This window comes from Nothobranchius furzeri, chromosome 2 (genome assembly GCF_043380555.1).
Source record: "Nothobranchius furzeri strain GRZ-AD chromosome 2, NfurGRZ-RIMD1, whole genome shotgun sequence".
Classification (NCBI taxonomy): Eukaryota; Metazoa; Chordata; class Actinopteri; order Cyprinodontiformes; family Nothobranchiidae; genus Nothobranchius; species Nothobranchius furzeri.
The window spans coordinates 21,406,834-21,428,827 of NC_091742.1; the positions used below are offsets into that span (position 1 = coordinate 21,406,834).

Genomic DNA, 21,994 nt, shown 5'->3' on the forward strand with positions numbered 1-21,994 from the left:
TAAATTCATAATTATTCTCGGAGAGAGACCAACTCTTATCTGCCCCTGGGAGCCCCGTAATGCATAGCGTCATTTCAACATGGCGGTGTCCGTGACACGGTTTATATGCAGGTAGCGGCGCTGCGGCTGCTTTATATAGCGACTCGTTGCATTCTCCCTCAACCCAAATCCTCGGATCACGAATTTTAGCTAAAACGCTAACGTTAGCTTGCCTTGCGTCGACTGTAGAGTTGTGGGTGATGGTCACGCAGATGTGTCATGAGATTTGAAGCGTTGCTGCCTTTCACAGACACTTTTTCTGCACGTGCTGCAAACAGGATAGCCGTCTTCTATCAGCTGTCCCTCGGCATTCTTCAAACATCCAAAGCATGCCCGTACTTCCCACTTTGTCTTCTTTGAGGGATAATAAATGTCCTGAGCGCTGCCGTCTCCTCCTGTGGCCATTATTTCAGCTTTAGCTTCAAGAAAGTTTTGGTTGTAAACAACAAAGTGCGCATGTGCCACCGGCAACTTCAGCAGATGATACGGTGGCTGGTAAGGGTCACCGCGCCTACACCGCAGCCACGGTAAACCCACCGAGATGATATATTTTTTTAAAAACAAGATGGTTATTATTATTGTCAACTGTTTTACCGGGGTTTACCGCTACACCAGTTACCGTGACAACCCTAGTGAGAAGTGTTACATTCGCGAACCATTTAGCCATCAAGAAAGCAAGGAAGGGGTAACAGCACGCAGAACACTTTGGTGCCCTGCGTCGGCCGTTAGAGCGGGGGTTGATTTCATCGCCATGGCGCTAGAATCTCAGGCGTGGTGCAGTACCACGCCTGAGATTATGTAGGGGGAACACTGTAGTACAAACCTTAAGGGAGAAGGTGGATTCTTACCCGTGACTTTTTGCTGGGCGTGTACGCTTTGGAATTACTAAAAATGAGGCGGACATCTTTGCAGAGCTGAATGGGAGACTGGTACTTTCCTTCAGTCAGCTTCTTCAGAACCGTACCAAAGTCCATCGGAGACTCAACTATCTGCAGGTAGTCCTTAGAGGAGCAGAGAGAAATGAAAAACAAGGTGTGTCAAGAGCTCTATAGGACTGGATTAAAACCCTGAAGCAGAAACTTCCCGCTGTAATCTAAAGTTCAGTAGTACCGGGTACTCCTGTATGTCCACGGGTTCTCTGAAGGGCTCAGAGTCTTCACACTGAAAGATGAGATCCAGCAGCTCCTTACAGCGCCCTTTCCATGCGTGAGGGTCATACGAATGAGGGCGGTTTCTTAACTGGCGCTGAATGGGCGGACGGCCCTACAATATAATAATACAAAGTAAGTGAGTGGTCTCTGTGTTTGGAACCATGTCAAGGTGTTGGTAAGGAGTTTACCTTGTGGTTTTGTGTTGATGTTCCAGGAGTGTTAGTATATTCAGCCTCCTCCTCATCATCCTATAATAAAAATAAATAAAAAAAACAACCAGAAATTCTGAACTCCGCAGCAAACATGTAAATTATAGCCTGACGTTTGTAAAACTGACTGAACTGTAGCCATCTTTGCGTTTGCTGGGTTGGCCATCTTTATATCATGACTCCAAAAGTTAATCAGTTGTATTAGATTTGTCGGCTGCACCCTGATCTCGAATGTTGACTTACTTTCTGTTGTGCTATAGCTGCCATGTCGTAATACAGCACCAACTCTGTGCTGGGACATCCTCACCCAATCAGAAATAAGAGGTAAGCTCAAGGACCAATGAAAATGCTGTGAGCAGCATGTTCTTTAGAATCTGTGCATCATTCATGCTTTCCATTTTCAACTGGAATCCAAAAATCAAAACATGAAAAACGGATGCAAATACAATGAAAAAGGTTTTGTTTTTCATATTTTCAATTTTAGTCTCGGATCAAAAACAAATATTATCAGCCTTCACAAAAGTCATAAAATAATCGTCTCTTTAGATATCTTCCTTCTGTTCATGTGCAGCCATCACTTATGTTTAACAAACCCCAGTCATGGATGAATGAGGTGTGTTCACAAACAATAACTTGTTTAAAGGGAGACAAGGCAGCTTTGGCTTGCTTTTAGCACCCCCTAGTGTCCGTTTGTAGAACTAAAAGCTAAACGTACCTCGCTGTGCATGTGCGTTCATCTTTTTAACACCTTAATCTAACAGCTGAAACGTCTCCCAGCCTTCCATAGAGTCTACAGCAGTGATTCATCACTAACAAATCAGCTGTGTTCATGATCTAAAACATACTGGAAACGTGCTGGAACCAGATTGCAGCACCTGGTAAAGGCTCAATTTTTTAAAGTCCCAACAAAGCGGCTCGCCAGTCTGAAGTTGCAAGTGACCAGAGAGGCTGGGTGGCCTTTCATTAACCCTGTAAAGGGTCATTTTAGCTAGGCTCAAGAATATGATTTAAGAATATTACAAAAAATTATATTCACAACCAGAATCTGCAACAGGGGAAACTATAAAACATTTGCTGAGTCCACTGAGACTCCCATCGATCGGGAAGGAGCAAAACAAGATTATGACTCAAATTATAACAGAAAAAGAGCTGGAGGAAGCAATCAAAGATTAAAAAATAATAAGTCCCCAGGAAGCGACGGCTTTCCTCCAGAATGGTACAAGACCTTTAGAGAAGAATTAAAAGTAATGATGCTGGCATCATTTAATGACACACTGACAAAGGGAAACACCCCCCCCCCCCCACCCACCCCCCACCCCCCTCATGGAGAGAAGTCTTACATGCTCTGCCCCTTTTTGGCCACAAGATGGCCTCGGTGGCTTCTGCCTCGCCTGTCATTAGGCAATCATGGGGCAGCTGTTAAAGGCTGCTCTCCTGCCCACAGTTCTTTGAGAAGGTCCAGGGTAGTATAGGCTCGGAAGAGTTTATACTATTCTCCTGGTGTGCTTCATATTAGACTTGTTTCGACTTTGGTATTTGACTCGCTTTTGGAAATTTGGAATTAGGATTAGACTTTTGGTAACTCGACTTCGGACCGGCTTAAAATTTGACTTTGGATCTGCCTGAGCTTTCCTGCTTCTCAGGACAGCTCTTATTAGTATTTTTCTTCAGATAATCCCCAACCCCTTCTGGGTTGGCGTTTTCCGTTCCCCCCTTTGTAAATATCTCCTTTAGCTTAGTGTATATGTATTACTATTGATGTTGTAAATACCCTTCGGCATACCTTTTTGCAATAAAATCCTCTGTTTTAGTGACACAGCACTTTGTTATCATTTCACCCACACACCAATCTCATCACTCCTAGAGAGCCGGAGACGTAATAACGTGGGGGCTCGTCCGGGATAATTACACTTCTTCCGAAGGAAGAGAAGAATAAAGAACTGTGTGAAAACTACAGGCCGATATCAGTTCTAAATAGTGATTACAAAATCTACACGACAATAATAGCAAAACAAATTAACCAATTTTTATCAGATATTATAAAAGAAGACCAATGTGGTTTCATAAAGGGCCGTCAAACCCAATTTCTACATCTCAGCATATAAAAAAATGGGATTTAATACAAAATCAACTGGAATAATAAAAACACTATACCAAAACCCCAAAGCCAGGATAAAAATAAATGGAAGTCTTACAGATTGGTTTAGTTTAGAGAGGTCAACCAGACAGGGCTGTTGTTTATCACCAATTCTATTCGCATTAGTAGCTCAGAGGCCTAGTGGTAGAGTGTCCGCCCTGAGACTGGGAGATTAGGGTTCGATTCCTGGTCGGGTCATACCAAAGACTTTGAAAAAATGGGACCCAATGCCTCCCTGCTTGACACTCAGCATTAAGGGGTTGGATTGGGGGGTTAAACCACCAAATAGTTCCCGAGCGCGGCTGTGTCTGCAGCTCACCGCTCCCCCAGGGGATGGGTCAAATACGGAGAACAAATTTCGCACACACATCAGTGTGTGTGACAACTAATGGGACTTTAACTTTAACTTATACATTGAACCTCTAGCGCAGGCTATCAGAGAGGATGAGGATATAAAAGGAATCGATATTAAAGGAGTAGGACACAAAATTGGGTTTTTTGCAGATGATGTAAATAATAAGTATAAAAGACCCAGATGCCTGCCTCCCTAAATTGATGGAAAAACTAGAAACGTTTCAATACCTAGCGGGCTATAAACTTAATATGTCGAAAACGCAACTAATGCCTATAAACTATAAACCAAAAATTGTCTCATTACTATATCAAGGGTTGGGAGAGAAGAAGGGAACATCATCTTTATATGTGCGCGATAGGTGGGTAAAGGAAAGTGGAACATGGGTGACTGACGATGAATGGTGGAACATTTGTGAAGTCCAGAAGTCCTCATCTAGTTCAAAGATGTGGAGAATGTTCTGCTGGAAAAATATGATTAAATTCTTTATAACCCCATCGATGCCAAACAAATATTCTAGTATTCAACAAATTTGTTGGAGGAAACGTGGAAAAGAAACAGGTACCATATTTTTAGGACCATAGGGAGCACCTTGTTATAGGGCGCAGCTTCAGTTACGGGTGTCTTTTTGGTATTTAACACATACAAAAGGCGCATCGGGTTATAGGGCGCGGGCACAGTAAAACAAGACGGACCTCCTTGAAAATGTTCGATGTTCATTTCTTGTGCGAGCCTTACTGCTCTCAGACGAATGGTGACGGTAGAGACACTTCTCCCAGCTGTCCTCTGCTCGTTAACCCATTGCTCGAGGCGGTCTTCCAGCTCAGGCCACCTGGCTTTGTGCCCGCGGAAACACAGCTGCGTCTTCTTTACTTGTCGGAGTTCGTTTTCCAACTTCCTCCACTTGCGAACCACGGACTCAATGCTGAATTCTCTTGCCGCTGCTCTATTCCCGTGTTTCTCCGTGTAGCTGATCGCTTGCAGTTTAAACTGTGCGTCATAGGCGTGTCTCTTAGCAGGTGCCATTCTCAGGGTTGGCAGAACAATGTTCAGCATACCTGCCCTTTTGAACTATTCGGGGTCTGTCTTAGCTCACGTCCGCACGTTCTCACCACGCCCCTCGTCTTCTACTACGTTCGCGTCTCACAACAACACAATAGGCGCACCGCGTACATTTTGGAGAAAATTTAAGACTTTTAGGTGCGCCTTATGGTCGTGAAAATACGGTAATCATTATCCTATGTTCTGGGACTGTGCTAAATTAAACAAGTATTGGAAAGATATAGAAAGTACAGCAGGGGGGATGTTAGGCTACAAGATACCTTTGACCTTTGGAAAGTACTATTTATGCAATCTGACAAATGAAGACAGATACCTGGTCAAAATCTTATTAGCAGCTGCAAAGAAGGGGATAACAAGGAAATGGAGGAAGGAAGAACCACCAACGGTGAAGATCTGGGAGGACATTTCGAAGGAGATATACAGCATGGAAAGATTGACTTGCAAACTGAAACTGAAACAGGAGGAACTGGACGAAAAATGGACAACATTCCATACACATGAGGACACCACTAATTAACGGACACAACTGGCCACACTGGAGAGGAAAAAAAGGAGTGAAACCTCACTGACACCCCGGGTTCTGGGAATTGTATGTTGTTGTTATTGTTGTTCTTGAAAACAATAAAAAACGAGTAAAAAAAAAAAAGAATATGAATTAAAAATATGAAAAATTGCAAAGTATCCCTTTAAAACTGAGATTTAAACTAGACGGATGAACAATACTGGTACCAGTAACTTCCTGTTTAATATTTACACTAAATTACCTCGTCTTCTGAGTCTGAGAAGGTTGCCTTCTTCATAGCTTTGTAGAGAGGCATGAGGTCCATCAGGCTTTGGTCCCTGTGGGGGGAATGCAACCGTATCATACTCTCTTCACATTTCCCCTAAAAGTCAACACGTGAAACGGGGAGATTACGATACTCAAGCGTACTTGGTAAACGCCAGCATGAGGTCAGAGACAAACTTGGCGGTGGTGACGATGAACGATCCTGGCTCGTTGAACGTCTGGGCGTTGTGTTCGATGTAACGTACCTCCCACATCAGAGAGGACAGCCGCCTGAAACAGAAATAATCAGGCACGTGTGTTAACTGTCCATCACACACACACACACACACACACACTGTCTAGTGCAGCCACGGGCAAAGTACCTGTAGAAGTGATTCACTAGCCTTTGGCGTATCGTGCTGAGGTCAGTGACGTAGGCCACAACCGTGCAGTAAGTGGGGTAGGCTTGGAGGTCTACTGGGAAAGCAAAAGGCGCCGCCACATCTGAAGGAGGAGGTTCGGTTTCAAATACAAACACAGAAAAAATGATGTCAGTCAAACTAAAGTGAAACCAGGAGGACAAAAACCTAAAAAGGGTGGAAAGGTGCGTTCTGTTTATTCCACCAGCCGCCACTAGAGAGCGCACTCCAACATTTCTACACTTGTTTATTGCAGCAAAGTCAGTTTGATGTGACATCCCATCATTTAATAGGAAAACAAACACGGACCTCAGTGATGTAGTACAAGCTGATTCATGTCTATAAGAGAACTGTGGTTCTGGTTTAAGCATTAAACCAGTATGTTTAAATGGGTTTGATGACATCATACCCAGAGTACAGAGCTGGTCGATGGCTTTGATGATGCGATCGCACTCTTCTGCGCGTGTGTGGCAGCCCCACTCTCCATCCTGGGGAACATACAGCAGCTGCTTCTGCTCCTCCTCCGTCAGCGGGACGCTGGTGCCCAGCTCGTCGGGGAACGTGGCTGAAGCGCGCAGGAACGAAAACACAATGGGAAGGTTGTTTTTAGACAGGTTTGAACGTGAGAGCATGTTAGATACATACCATCATCAGGAATGGGCTCCATGTCCCAAGGACTCATCTTCTCTGTGTCTCCGTTGTCCCAGCTGTGTGGGAAACACATCATCATTACATCTGAAGCAACTCGTCCTTTCTCTAAAGTCAGAAACTGAAAAGGCCACAGAACCCGAACAGCGTCTCCAGAAAGGCTTTAACATTGGTGAGGGTTCTCGTTTCCCTCGTATCACTGCAAGACAAGATTGTCTCTCAGAATGGTAACGCGTCGTTTAGTGAGTCTGGAACCCATTTCAGACTGGCTTGTTTTACTTCATCAGCTGATTTTCCACTGAAGGAGATCTGGGACACTTTGGTCCTCTCAGCCGTCGTGTCTTCTTACGAAATTGTCCCTTTCAGGACTTTGCTAAGACGTCAGCCCATCGCAACGGTCTCACCAGTGAGTGATGGACATTATTAACAGAGATGGGAATTGTGGCGCCAACAAGTCATCTCCATGCCATGATTTTGTTCTGTTCAGCAACTGAACCAGGTTCGTTCACTGTGCCGATTGAAATCATCTGGTTTAGTTGCTGAACTGAAGAAAATCACCTGTTGATGCCACAATTCCCCATCTCAGTTTTAATCTGTCAAAGTGTCGCCGTAATGGGATCCACTCGGGGGGGCTGGGAGAACAGCTGTGCGATGTAAGAAGCAGTGAAGTGTTGGGGGGCTTTCTGCAGTATTTTTCAGTGTTGAAATTTTCAAAACACTGAATTTAAAGTAGTATCGACCGAGTTACAACCAATCAGAACGAGTCAAACAAAAATCCCACCAAGCAACTCTACAGGGACATCTCTGAGTTCCCCAAGGCAGGTACTTGGTTGGTCCAGACAGCAGTCCTTTCGGCCGGCCGGTGAAAAGGAGACATAACCTGAAGGTCTGGAAGTTCCTTTTGCGGAAACGGGCCAAACGAGTCAGGACGTTAACGAAATGTCAAGACATCTTTGGTGAAGTTAGCGCCCAAATCGACGAGTATCACAGTTTGTTTGCAAATACATTAAATTAGCCAGCCGTGAACAAAACCGGCCGTGACTGTGTGATACACACAAATTCAGTATAACTCCAAAAGACACATTTGCATATTTTCCCCCAACTGGGTGTCTTTACTCATCGCAGGGAGAACCGGTTTTAAGCCGGGCGGACACTGCGTGACTTTTTCACTCGTAGCACTCAGCTTCAGCTCAAACTGTACGACTTCCTCGCAGGGCAGATCTCACGAGTCATGTGCTCACACTGTACGACCCAGTTCTCGGATGCGACCTGACTGCTCACACTCTACGTCTGGTAGCAACACGTCGGCCCTAAAAATATGCTAAAAATAGCAGCTTTTACCCAACACGTCAGACTTTTTTGTCTTGTTTTGCCTGTTGTCCTTCGGGAGTGCTGCAGGAGGACACACAGGGGTTTATGGGGGTTGGACGAGGAAAACGAAATAAAGAAAGTAAATCTGTGTTTTGTGATCAGTTTAATTTGACATGAACACGACAAACATGCTTTCTTGACAATCTTTGTGAGTAAAAAAACGTGTAGAAATTAAAACAAACAACGTGTGTTATTAGGGAAATAGCGGTGTTGATGTATGATTGCGCAAGCGCCGTGAGCGGTTCTGGTACTTTTTGGGTCAGTGCGATACCCTCACGAGGAACGAGCAAAATATCAAACACGCCAGAAGACCGTGCAAGCTCACGATTGCTGATCGGCAGCTGGTCACGTGGTGTTAATCGCCTCTCGTAGCCCCCTGTACACTACACGACCGCTCGGCGCAAAACTCGCCCCGATCTCGTGGATTCTCGCACGACTGGAAAATCGGCTCAAAAAAGTGAAAAAGTGGCACAGTGCACGCCCGGCTTTACTGAGGGAGACATTTTTCAATCAGAGTTGAAGGTAACAAATCTCCTTAGATCAAATACTACTGAGACTGGTTACTGTGATTCAGACCGGAGCCGAGCTGTGGTCGTACCAGACGTTGTAGCACTGGAACAAGCTGTCAGGGTACTGGTTCTGGTAGGGCTCTTGGCTCTCAATGGTCCCAAACCACCAGGCATCATCAATCACTGACCGAAACCTGTCACCTGTACACACACACACACACACTATAGCGTTTTACCAGAGAAGAGGTTTAATATTTAGTGCTGCTCATGGTGAAGGGACCAGATCTGACCTATAGCCCACTGCCTCCTACGAGCATTGTCAAACTGCTGCCGCAGCACAAGGAAGTCGATAACATCCGGCATGTCGTGGTATCTGCAAGGAGGCGGTTTCACACACCAGTCACATTTACGGTGTTAGTTCATCAGTAGCTAACGTCTGCTTCTCAGTAGCAGCAGGATTTAGTGTTCCAACTTGAGTATGAATTATTTTTAACCTCACGGTGCAGGCCATCACTTACTTCATAGAGAAGGAGCCCCCTGTTAGCTTCCCCGAGTCGGGGTCCAAAAAAGCCAGTTTCAGGCAGCACAGCGTGGGCAAGCCCACCTCATACTTGATGCCAACGATCTTCATCAACTCTTGCTCCTGAGTGACATGAACATTACACAGAAATCAGAAAAAAACACCAACACCTTTTAGAAGAACTAGAAAACATGCTGCATTTGGCCAAATGAAGTAAAACAGCGTTAAAACTCCAAATCTTTGGTGTTTTCTACAGGTCTCGAGTCCTCTAGATTGTGAATAGAATCCAAGACCCCAGCTAACAGTAATGTGTGTTTTTAGTTTTGTGTCGAGTTGAAGGAAAAAGCCATTTTCCTGCTATGTTCTGACTGCTGAAAGTAAACGGATAAAAGATAAAGACGATGTTAAACCTTTTCCTTCTGATGTAAAACCGGAACCCTAATCTTTATTTTTCCATGTGTACTTTTATGTTCTAGTCTAGAATGATATTTTAACATCGACAGCATCCGTTTGTGATGCAGGAGGAACAGCAGGAAGCCTTTGAGATGTTTGACACCAGTAAAAATAAATATTTGCAGCAATTTCCAGAAACTTTTATCTTAATATTTTCCTCGTGGACCTTTTTTTAACGAGACGTGTCAGCCTCACAGCCAAAGGAAGCAAAGATCAGAAGGAGAGACATTTCAATCGGATCAGAACCATCGTCTCACCCGTAGCTCCATCTTGTGCCAGGGCTGTTTCTTGGGATTGATGCTGAAGATCTTTTTTTGCTTGGCCATTTCCACGTACGCTTCGTGACCCTGGCGGAAGTAGTACAACTGCAGACAGAGACATCCGTGGACGGGCTTGAACTGCAGGTTGTGCCTTTAAAAAACCTCTAGGAGAACAGTTTGTCTCGTGTTCTACGTGTCTGAGGTGTTAAACCACAATGAAACATCTGGTCTGGGAGCAAACTTTTGGAAATATGAAACACACTCGAGATGACGACGCTGTGATGGTGTGTATACCTCGTCTCCCATCTGAGGAATGTAGGGACACCTCCGGGGGATCGTGTCTGTGATCCAGGCAGAGGGAAGCCATTCCTCCAAGGTTAGCCCCTCCTCCTCAAACTCAGCCCTCTGAAACACAAACGCCGCTTCAGAAACGTCCCGATCCTGCAGGAAATACAAATTAATGATGAGACAAACCTTCCTCTTCTCCTTTGGCATTTTCTTCTTTGGCGGTGAACCATCTTTGTCTGCTTTGTCTTTCTTCTTCTCTTTCTTCCCCTCCCTCTTCTTCTCTCCATCCTCCTCAGAGCCGCTGCTCTTCTTCTTGACTTTCACGCTCTTCTTGGGGGGTTCCAGATTGATCCCCGCGTCGGCCGTCCAGTCGGAGTAATCGCTGGAGTAGTCGCTGCGACAGAAAAGAGCAGAAAACACTTATTTTATGGAACGGCTGAAGGAGTCTCCCTAAAACATCAGCAAAGAGAGGAGAAGTGTGTGTTTGGGAAAATGGGGAATACCTGGAACTGCTGTGGTCATCCGGCCAGGGCTCCTTCTCCTCCTCCTCCTTTTCTTCCTCCGATGAGTATCCATTAATCTGCCGTACCTCCGCTTCTCCCTAGAAATAAAAACAAACACAATAAATAAATAAAAAATAATACATTTATAAATCGTACTAAAAAGGACAAATGAAAAAGATGGGGATCTTCCGCCTACCTCTGAGGTGCTTTCGTCATCGTCTGCAGCCTCAGCGCTCTGACGGCTCGTCTCCTCCATGGCGGCACGGGTCTGGTAACCGTGGTTCCCCTGACTCCTCCTCCCCTCGTCGACGGCGCTCTCTGGCGTTGGATGAGCCTTCGTAAGCAGAGAGAGAGAGAGTGGCGAGTGTAACGGCATGTTTACAAGATGCTGCGTCCTGGAACGGGTGGGACTCCTGTACCCTGCTCTCCTTGGGGAGTGAGTGGAGAGTGCGTCTCCTCCTCTCTGACTGATAAATGTTGATCTCCTCCTCTCCTTTAGCCTCGCGCCAGGTCACCTGTCTCCTGAACAGAGCAGAAGGCTCGTGAGTGACATCTTCTCTGGTTTTGGAGGTAAATGTTGAAAGGGGGGGGTTACCTGACAAAGGCGTCCTCCAGCTCAGGGACCAGCACCCTGCGGCTCCAGGCCACCAGGTCTCCCTCTGTGGCCATCTGGCTGCGAGGGGCGTTGCTGTGCATCTGGCGGACTCCTTCGATCTGCCCGCTGCGTCGGAGGCCGACGTTAGGAGGGGAGTGTACTTCTGTGGGCGACCCAACAGATCCTACAGACAGAAATGTCAGTGAAGACAAGGCTCCGTATCCTTGTCACGGATGTAATAATTACTATGAGATGAACTCCATGAGCGCTACCTCTGCTGGACCTGGTGTTTGCTGCAGCAGAAGCGTCACTGGCCCCCAGCCTCTGGTCCTGCTCCTGCTGAAGCCTCTGGATCATGGTGTCCAGCGGACTGGAACCATCCACCGCCTGCTCACTCACCACCTGGTTCAGGCCTGACAGGCAGAGAAAAGTCACACCATCATTAACTCATAGGAAACAGAACTTGACTGTATCCTACTGAGGTTTCCCATCATCTGTTGACCGTTTCTGTCTATGCGTTTATTTTAAACCGTCTTTATTAAGACTGATTTTATTTGGCTTCATTAAAAACCTCTCGTTAGGCTCTCTGAAAGCTTTCTGATCACCACCGATGAGCTGTGATAAGCGAGAAGACAACACTATCACCTCCAAGCTGACCAGAAGAGCTAGAGCAGACGAGGGCGAAGCAGAACTGTGATTTGTGCTTTTAGAACATTACAAAAAATGTTGGAGCTCAGCCAGCGTACCTGAGGAAGTGACGCCCATCTGAGGAATCAGCTGCTCATCCCTGCAGCCTGCCCTCCCTGGCACCAGTCTCTGGTATCTTGGGGGGTGAGGGTTCCCGTCCACGTCCACCAGGAAAGGAGGGGGCATGAGGTGCGGCGCCTGCTGGGTCTGCTCGTCCAGCACGTAGTTGTTGGCGTCCCGGATCAGCGGCCGGTAGTCGGTATGAAAGAACATCTGATCCGCTATCTGAAATGGGTTTAGGGAGTGTTACTACATGAGTGTGTGTGTGTGTTTGTGTGTGTGTGTGTGTGTGTGTGTTGGCTTACCCTATCATACTTGCTGCTGGAGCCAAAGCCAAAGATGAGCAGGTGACCATGGGAGTCAGTGGCTGCAAAGTGCTGCCCATCAGGACTGCATTTGCAGTCGAATAACGCGCCGTGTCCTTGACCCTCGATCTGTCCACACGGCGGGGGGCAGATAAATCAGTGTCAGTAGGAGACATTTAGGAGAGCTGCAACAGTTTGAAGACACGGACAACTCAACCAGGAGAAAGATGCACACAAGAATGGACACAAAGAACACTTTGACCAGTAACACTGGTTCAGTCCCAACAAAAGTCCCAGTGAGTCACGAACGACGGTGAGGAAAGCTGAATAATCTCCAATCCTCTAAATTTGTCTCCTGCGCAGAAACTGAAACTTTGGTAGAAAATCAAAAAGATAAATGATTCTGATTGACAGGTGAGCGTCATGCAGCTGTCTACCCCTGAACCATCTCTATCCTGACCTTTGACCCCATGTTGAACAGACAGGAAGAAAAGAATCCGGCTGCAGGCGACATGAAACAAAGTAGGGTTGTCACGGTAACCGGTGCAGCGGTAAACCCCGGTAAAAAAAAGTTGACAATAATAATAATCGTCTTGTTTTTCAAAAACTATATTATCTCGGTGGATTACCGTGGCTGCGGTGTAGGCGCGGTGACCCTTACCATCCACCGTATCATCTGCTGAAGTTGCCGGCGGCACATGCGCACTTAAGTTGTTTACAACCAAAACTTTCTTGAAGCTAAAGCTGAAATAATGGCCACAGGAGGAGACGGCAGCGCTCAGGACATTTATTATCCCTCAAAGAAGACAAAGTGGGAAGTACGGGCATCTTTTGGATATTTGAAGAATGCCGAGGGATAGTTTCTAGAAGACGGCTATCCTGTTTGCAGCACGTGCAGAAAAAGTGTCTGTGAACGGCAGCAACGCTTCAAATCTCATGACACATCTGCGTGACCATCACCCACAACTCTACAGTCGACGCAAGGCAAGCTAACGTTAGCGCTTTAGCTAAAATTCGTGATCCGAGGATTTGGGTTGAGGGAGAATGCAACGAGTCGCTATATAAAGCAGCCGCAGCGCCGCTACCTGCATATAAACCGTGTCGCGGACACCGCCATGTTGAAATGACGCTATGCATTACGGGGCTCCCAGGGACAGATAAGAGTTGGTCTCTCTCCGAGAATAATTATGAATTTAACAATGATTACTGCCTGATGACATTTTCCCACATCTGCAAAGCTCACTGGAAGGACACAAACCGAGGGCGATATTTTCCTGATATAGGGTTTATTACTCAAGTAAGGGTAAAAAAAAGTATCTAAAGGCTACTTGAGTACTGAGTATCATCTGATCTAATATTTTTAAAATGATGACATCAAACAGACAAAAAATAAGAAGTTATGGGCAAATATTGGTATTTTAAAGACTAAAGGAGAAAAATGTAAACAAATAAACAACATAATTACAAAATAACACATTTTAGGCAAAATTTAGACACATTTTCCTGATATACAGGGTTTATTTAGTTGTCTGAAAAGGTAACACCTTTAAAAAATACCGCGAAAATACCAAAAAGCGTGATAATTTTGGTCACAATAACCGTGCGGTTACATTTTCACACCGTGACAACCCTGAAACAAAGTCTGTTATTTAGAGCTGTGAAATCAGCAGGACTCAGAAATCAGTCTTAGCCCTTAGAACTGTAATAATAAGAAACAAATTATGGGGGACACGTATTTTTGCATTCATCTGCAGAAAACTCGGATTATAGAAGTCAAACAACGACAAACTGGTCAAACAGAAAATCTATTCAGAAGATGTTAAATTTTAAATAGTTTATTTTTCTGTTGCATGGACCTAAAGAAACCAGCTCATTGTTTTAGTATTTTAGTGGATGAAGACGTCTGGAAACAATGCAGAGCTTACACATGACAAAGAAAAAGGTTTCAGAAACACTGTTTCTATGTATCTTCAGTTTGTTCCTTTTTGTGCTAAAATGACCGGAACATTAGTAGACCGGAGGCTCGGCGTGAGAACCGGAAGGAAGTCATGATGTCAGAGTCAAAACAACCGTCCTCTAAGAAAAGAAGCACTCATGTTAGAGGTGTTCAGCTAAATCACGTCCTCTCTGAATCCTTTCTGGTCACGCTCTACGTCTCATATGTCTACTTTGTTCTGGTGTGTGTGTGTGTGTGTGTACCTGTCATTATAGGTTTAAGTGGACACACTTTAACTTTAACCTGCACTGTGAGGACATTTAGCTGGTCCACACAATGCTAAGCACCCTAAACCTTGGTTTTAGAGGTATGGTGTGAATTAGCTTTTAGTTTAGATTAGGGTTAGGAATAGAACCCCATTGGTTAGGGTTCGAGTTAGGGTATGGGTTCGACATAGCGGAGTCACTAAAATGAATGTCCACACAAACACATAAATACAAGTGTGTGTGTGTGTGTGTGTCTGAGCTCCAGAACCAACTGAAATCTGGACCAACACCAAACTGTGAAGAAGAACAGATTTTGTAATAAAAATCATGAGGCGCTTCACAAGAACTATAAAAATGAAAAATAATGATAGAAAAGACCATAATTTAAAAAATGAAGATTAAAAAACGAAAAAGTGAGCCTGAAAAATCCAGAACCGACAGAAACAGCAGCCTGAGAGGAAAAAGCCCAACGACCTCTTCCCTCAGTGACTCATGAACTCAAAGTCTTTGATTAACTCCCTTGGTTACCACGGAAACGAGTGCAGGACAACAATGATTAACATGCTAGATGAGTGTGTTCAGTGTCTTCTGGACTGGTGTGTGTGTGTGTCCCGACGGGGCAGAAACAGTAGTGAGAGCAGAGAGGAGGAGCAGAGGTGGGTGAAGGAGAAAGAATGTCCATCAAAAGTGAAGGAATGAGAAGGGAACGTGTGAAACAAACACTAAAAACTCTCAACGCGAAGCACACGTCAGACATAAGATCCGTTACAGGAATCTGGACGGTGTTTCGTTGTGAACAACAAAGCAGAAACAGAAACTATCGTCTCGCGGACACGAGGAGACACTAACCATGTTGAAGTAAGATCGGATCTTGGCCCCCCTAGCCAAATCCCACACAATACAATTCCCATCGTGCCCGGCCGAGAACAGGATCCTTGGATCAAACGGATGTGGTTCCAGGACAAACACCTCATCCTCGTGACCCTGTCAGCAAACAGCAAGAAGACTAAAGCACGGCTGTCCCAGTAGGACAAACTGAGACGACGTGTTTAAGATCTCCAGCGTGGGGACGCACCAACAGGACGTGGACCAAGGTCCCGGTGAGGGAGTTCCACACCTTCAGCGTCAGGTTATTGGCTGCTGTGATCACGGTGCTGTCATGGCGATCCCACGCCACCATGGTAACCTTCAACTTCGTCACCTTGTCCTCCAGCGGAGGGGGGTTGTACTTCCTACAGACAAGCCAGAGACAAGAGCTAATGAAGTGAATAACCGAAAGTTCAGCTAAGTCTGGGATTTATTTCTCTAAAGATCTAATCTGATGCCAGAACCTTCCTAGATACAGATTGATAATAAATATAAAAGCTTGCTGTGGAAAAACATCACTTTCCATCAGAAACTCAGATATTTTGTCTGGTTAACCAAGAAACATGAAGTTCTTCTAAACTTAAACAATGTTTCAGTGATGTTGAATTAAACCTTTTGTGTCGAGTTGCTATCCGGAGATCTGGATTGGGTGGGCAGAATTTCAAATCAATTTCCCTCTGGGATTAAATCAATTTCCCTCTGGGATTAAATCAATTTCCCTCTGGGATTAATAAAGTATTGAATTGAATTGAATTTGCAACTTTTGGTAACAGAATGCGTCGAGGACCGAGGACTGTTGACTTTTGATGGACTCTGAATCTAACTGTGAGCTCATTTATGCTCCAAATACAAACATGTTCAGGCTCAGCTGACAGAATGGAGACGTTCATAGAAAGTTTAGCGCCAGCGGTTCTAACAGAGGCAGAAATATTCTCTGTGAACTTCAACATTCCTTGGATACCACACACACACTTGTCATGCCAGAGCGTTAGACGAATGTCTGAACATCAAAAGATGGGCCAATTCTGATTTGGAGAACCGATAACAATTTCTGATTCTTGTCTGTCTGATCTGCTGATGATCATTTATCTGAAGGAAAGAGAATCAACACATTTTTTAAATCAAAACTTGCACATAAAAGTCTGTTATTGCTAGCGTAGATTAGTGGCCGACAGCGGTGAGTTCATGGACGGGGAACAATGTCCGATTTTTATGTTGCTGCTTGGCAATGGTGCATTCACAAACTAATGAGAGAAAACATTTGATGAGTTTAGATGTTTAATCAGTGATTTATTACGCAAATATCGGTCATTTCTGATCATCACCCAACTGTTGGTGTATCTCTATATCATCAGGTTGACTAAAGGTAATAAGTTTGCAGATATAAATCAAAACTTTGCCTTGCAGCAAGAAGGCTGCAGGTTTAAAACTCGGCCGTGGCCTTTCTGCGACGAGTTGCATGTTCTCCTCATGCATGTATGGGTTTCCTCCGGGTACTCCGGTTTCCCCCACAGATCACAACATGCCCTACAGGTTAACTATCTGCCAAATAAACATAAAGAAAACACATCCTGTTGTTGCTTTTCTAACCACTGAAAAGCAAAATGTGGATGATTTCTTTGAAACTTTGTATAGGATGTGTTGCAAGTGCAGGAGTCTTTTCCTTCACGTTTTACATTAAGAGTAAAAAAACACAGCTGCATCATAGAAAAACTGAGTCTGCTGAGGACAACAAGGTCTGTTTGAACTCCCTTTGCCGACCATCGGCTCACACATACCCGGGTAATTTGGTCTGCATGTCCAGCAGGATGCTCTTCCAGCCCTGAGGCTGCAGCTGCCAGATCCGAGCTGTGCCATCTCTGCTGCCGCTTACAAACCTACATCACAAACAGGTTTTAAAGCACAAAGTAATGCAAATAGCCTTTATATATAATAACACAGCAGCTTTGTGCAGCATACACTAATTTCTGTTCACTTTCTGCACACTTAGTCTGTCTTTCTCAGTGCTTAGATTACAGCAACCCTGGGGAATAACAGCTGAGCATGTTTTTCTGCTAACTCCATCCAGACACATTCAGGGTTCAACACTCAGAGCACACATTGTGTGAGCATGTGTGTGTGTGTGTGTGTGTGTGTGTGTGTGTGAGAGAGAGAGAGAGAGAGAGAGAAAGAGAGACTGTGTATTAGAGCATGTATCAGACATTAACTAAAGGTGGTGTTTCTGCTGACACCATCAGCTCGTGGCACCCAGAGGTTCCATTAAAGCCAGTGCACACACAGTGTTGCACATACTAAAAAAATCCCATAGTCTTACTAATGTAGCTACACACACACACACACACACACACACACACACACACACACACACACACACACACACACAAAAGAAAAAATACCCTATGTCAACTCACCTGTCACTGCAATGGGAAAATTGGATGCTGTCGACTTTGTCCTGTACAGAAACAACGTGACAAATGAACACACGGGCCCGTTTCTGCTGCCCACGTAGCCGTCACAATTATAGTGTCTGTCTCTAAAGACAAGTTCAAGATCAATTCACTCTGTGTTTTAGATAGGGCTGCAACAAACGATTATTTGACCATCGATTAATCTGATGGGGTCTCGACTCGATTAATCAATTAATCAGATTAAACAGGAAAATTTAAAACTGCTGGGAAATTTTTTTTCTCGCCTTCCTTTACATTATTTAACAACAGAACATGATTAGAAAACAGTTTAATAGCATGAAAAACGAAAAAAAAAGCATGCCATCACCTAAATATATCCATAGTTAAACTATGATCAATAAAATTCAATGTATTTCATTCAACATTTAATTTCTCCTGCTAAAAATTCAATGGTGACATATCTATTATGTACGGGTTAGCAATAATCCAGTTTAAATTATGTTTAAAGATAGACACGTGTGAATTACATACTACAGTGGCTTGCCATAATCCTGCAGCGGTGTTGAGCAGAGCAGACTCGAACCTGAATTCAGCGGCTCTGCTCCATAGCGCTGCAGACATCTAATAAACAGAATGATGAGGACTTTTCTTCCACTTGTAGAGTTTAGATATTCTTAGTTTCACAACCATCATGTTTGTTTGGAACCCACTTCATCGTGAACCTGCTACCGGCTAGCATTAGCTAATCTGCCTGTAGTTACACTTTTGATACAAAACTTTGGACCGTTTCTGCCTTTGCATCTTTGCTGGTTTCTCGGTTTTCCTCCACAGCACCTAGATTAGCACGCTGTGCACCAGTAAAAAGCATCTTCCATACACAATAACAAGCAACATTCATTTGTTCTGTAAAGTTCTGGGGGGAAAAGTTACTTGAAAAGATGTCACACGAGTGCTACGTCTAAAAATTGTTTGTCGCACAGTTTTTTTCCAGAGGCATGACCAAGTCACTGCTTTGCAAGTCACAAGTAAGTCACAAGTCTTTCCAGTCAAGTCCAAGTCAAAGACAACTAAGTCGAGTCCAAAGTCAATGTTGTGGAAGTTCAAGTCAAGTCCAAGCCTTTAACTTTGAATTTTCAAGTCATAATAAAGTCATCTGTCCAACTTCAATTTAGTGACGAAACTTTGACAATGAATAAATTCCAGAAATAAAACTTCTTAAAGCTTCATTTATTTGCTCAAACGAGCAGAAAGTGCAAGTGAACTTGATTATAAACAAAGTGCTGCAGAACAAGATCAAACCCACAACCAAGGATGATTTATGATTTTTGTCCATGTCGTGCCACTTTGTGCTAAAATATCAAATATGCTCAAGTCATCAAGTCAACAGATGCAAGTCCGAGTCAAGTCATAAGTCTTTATAGGTTTTTATGAAGTCAAGTCAGAAGTTATTAAAATTTTGACTTGAGTCCAAGTCATGTGACTTGAGTCCACACCTCTGGTTTTGTTCATCGCACGTGCGACTTATATGCACAGCCCTGGCTTACGGTTAATCCAGGCCTAGGGGTGTATTACTCCATAAAAATTAACATAGTTTTCCTCAATTGAGCCGAACACGGAGCTCTCTCTCCCCTTCCTCGTTGATGGCTCAGACATGCTTGCGTTTAGATGCTGCATCATCACTGTCGCACTCCCGTGTCACGCCGTGTCTGATTTACACATGCTGCAGGTGCTCTCAAACTTTTGAAGTTTTTATTTTCTTAGGTCTTTCTGCTTCTGCCATGTTCTAAGTGCGTCATTCCTCATCAAAACACCGGCTTTCTCTTTTGTTCTGATCTGCCTCGGTCTGCTCTGCTGCCGCCTATAGATGAGATGTGTGCCTTGACTGATAAATAAAGGTTGCGAGACACAAAAAAAGTTGCCAATGCATTTCTTCATCGATTTTAATTGATTTTACAGATTCGCTGTTGCAGCCCTAGTTTTAGATTTTATTTTGTTGCTTTTAAGATGCGAGCGTTCAGTTCTGATGGAAGTCACACCTGACTTTAATGGATCTTTTGAAACATGGATGCAAATATATAAGTTGTGACGATGGTTCACGTCGACTCACCGTGTGGGATTCTAGTTCGGAGATTTTCTCTGGTTGACCTGATCCAAAGTAGTAAACCCTGATGATGTGATCAGTGCTTCCCGTGGAGAGGAACATCCCACCTGGACACAAGGAAGACACATCAGATTGATGCAGTAGATGTTTTTCTTGATGTTCAACAAGCTACTTTTTGAAAATACACAATCCAAAGGTCCAACCCCCTTCACCTAAGACTACAGGAATGCACAATGCTTGTTCCCTGAGGTTTAACAAATTCAACCTGCCATTGGCACCTTTAATGCTTTGTGTTAGCTTCAGGTTAGCTTGTAGCTAGTTCGACCGGGTGTCGTCAGTTGATCCCGGCCTTACAGCCCCACCCTCAGCTCCTCCTCTCTTCCCTTTTGTGGAATTGACTGGAATTGACGGAACCTGTGACACGGTCAAAATGGCGGTGGTGGCCACCTCCCATTTTAGCACAAAAACTTGTTATTGGAGCCTATGGAAACCCATTGTCCAGTATATATGTCGATGGTTTCGACGGGGGAAGCCAAAGCACTACTATCTGATAGCAACGGAAGCTTAAGTATCAGCTAACGTTATCTTAAATAGTTTAATTACCTGCTGGAGCAGATTAAGACCATCACTTAGAACGTTGTTGATGTCATCATCACCCAGTCGCCAATCGCATTTAGTAAAGTGGACCCAAACTTTAGAGAGTGTTCTTTCTACCAAGCTGCTTGCTCTGTTTACAGTTGGCCTGCAGCGACAGACAACATAGCACGCTAGCGTATGCGCTGCATCTTGGGAAATCAGGTACAGAAGTCTATAAGGTACCGAAACAGGGCACCGTTTCATATCACCTGAATCGGTCCACGGAATTCGGTCGGTGCCTTAAAAAGTATCAAATACGGTACGTATCCCTAATATGGACTCTCAAGAACCTGGGATACAGTCCTCGACCGACGCCACACCATCAAGCACATGTGGGAGTGTTCATGGACCTAAAAACTCCACTCACCTCTCCCACATAAAGGCACACCTCAATCTCGCAGATGACAGCCCATGAGGAAGGCCTCAGTGAGAAGCCCAAACTGTTGGCAGGTGAAAAGAAATTCCCACACTATACATCAGTATATCTACTGAGGCACAATGAACTTCATCTCCATGATTAAAATTTAAAAAATTTGACAAAATGTTTAATTTATTGGTTGCTATCAGTATGTGAAGAGCATTTCAAGATATTTGGAAAAAAATGCTCCCGAATATCATCATTCTAGGCGCCTCGATTACTGCAATGCCCTTCTAACTGGTCTTCCAGCCTGTACTGTGAGACCTCTTCAAATGGTCCAGAACGCACCAGCGTGTCTGGTCTTCAATCAACCAAAAAGAGCACATGTCACCCCTCTGTTCATTGAGCTCCACTGGCTACCGCTAGCAACACGCATCAAATTCAAATTGCTAACACTAGCATACAAAGTCCGAGATGGTACGGCTCCCATCTACCTGAATCCTCCTGCAAAGGCTTACGTCTCGGCCCGGCCGCTCCGGTCATCACAGGATCGTCGGCTAGCAGTGCCTACACCACGCTCAGGACATTCCAGACTCTTCTCATGCATCGTTCCACAAATGTGGAATGACCTTCCAAGCACTACCAGAACAGCGGCTTCCTTTTCGACTTTCAAGAAACTGCTTAAAACCCTGCTCTTCAGAGAGCATCTTCTACTCTAGCACCCCCCCTGCACCCGTCCCCCCTCTACTGTCCACTCCTTGTTCCCTCCTGTCCATGACTGACGTCAAGTTGTTGTTATTGTTGTTGTTAGCCTCAAGGACAACATGCCGATTATCACTTGTAAAACGCTTTGGACAAAAGCGTCTGCTAAGTACATAAACAAACATCTTTAAAAGTAATCTTTATAAGAGAAAGTACTTGTCTTCAATTAGAGTAAGAACTGAAATAAGCACCGGTATAGTACCTTTCTAAATAAACCATATAGGGACTAGATTGTGCTCCAGTTGACCAGAACATCATACGGTTAAAACCAGTTGTACGTGCACATTCGTTTTCCTTTGGTTTTGGTTATAAATGAGCTGCAGTTA

General features: G+C 44.4%; 1 protein-coding gene across 1 annotated transcript in view; it reads right to left on the reverse strand.

Moving 5' to 3' along the window:
• Nucleotides 1-21,994, reverse strand: part of phip (pleckstrin homology domain interacting protein) — a 46,037-nt gene that overhangs the window by 6,387 nt on the left and 17,656 nt on the right. Inside the window, exons 11-36 of the mRNA XM_015948195.3 lie at nucleotides 19,919-20,019; nucleotides 17,815-17,855; nucleotides 17,182-17,280; nucleotides 15,612-15,768; nucleotides 15,386-15,520; nucleotides 12,335-12,463; nucleotides 12,029-12,254; nucleotides 11,555-11,695; nucleotides 11,283-11,466; nucleotides 11,107-11,209; nucleotides 10,884-11,021; nucleotides 10,688-10,785; nucleotides 10,371-10,578; nucleotides 10,191-10,301; nucleotides 9,894-10,001; nucleotides 9,182-9,306; nucleotides 8,954-9,036; nucleotides 8,753-8,864; nucleotides 6,781-6,842; nucleotides 6,545-6,700; nucleotides 6,100-6,220; nucleotides 5,882-6,007; nucleotides 5,715-5,790; nucleotides 1,379-1,438; nucleotides 1,150-1,302; nucleotides 888-1,040 (exon numbers count right to left, since the gene is read on the reverse strand). Coding sequence (XP_015803681.3) covers nucleotides 888-1,040; nucleotides 1,150-1,302; nucleotides 1,379-1,438; nucleotides 5,715-5,790; nucleotides 5,882-6,007; nucleotides 6,100-6,220; nucleotides 6,545-6,700; nucleotides 6,781-6,842; nucleotides 8,753-8,864; nucleotides 8,954-9,036; nucleotides 9,182-9,306; nucleotides 9,894-10,001; nucleotides 10,191-10,301; nucleotides 10,371-10,578; nucleotides 10,688-10,785; nucleotides 10,884-11,021; nucleotides 11,107-11,209; nucleotides 11,283-11,466; nucleotides 11,555-11,695; nucleotides 12,029-12,254; nucleotides 12,335-12,463; nucleotides 15,386-15,520; nucleotides 15,612-15,768; nucleotides 17,182-17,280; nucleotides 17,815-17,855; nucleotides 19,919-20,019 — 3,206 coding nt within the window. The remainder of the gene's footprint in view (nucleotides 1-887; nucleotides 1,041-1,149; nucleotides 1,303-1,378; nucleotides 1,439-5,714; nucleotides 5,791-5,881; nucleotides 6,008-6,099; nucleotides 6,221-6,544; nucleotides 6,701-6,780; nucleotides 6,843-8,752; nucleotides 8,865-8,953; nucleotides 9,037-9,181; nucleotides 9,307-9,893; nucleotides 10,002-10,190; nucleotides 10,302-10,370; nucleotides 10,579-10,687; nucleotides 10,786-10,883; nucleotides 11,022-11,106; nucleotides 11,210-11,282; nucleotides 11,467-11,554; nucleotides 11,696-12,028; nucleotides 12,255-12,334; nucleotides 12,464-15,385; nucleotides 15,521-15,611; nucleotides 15,769-17,181; nucleotides 17,281-17,814; nucleotides 17,856-19,918; nucleotides 20,020-21,994) is intronic.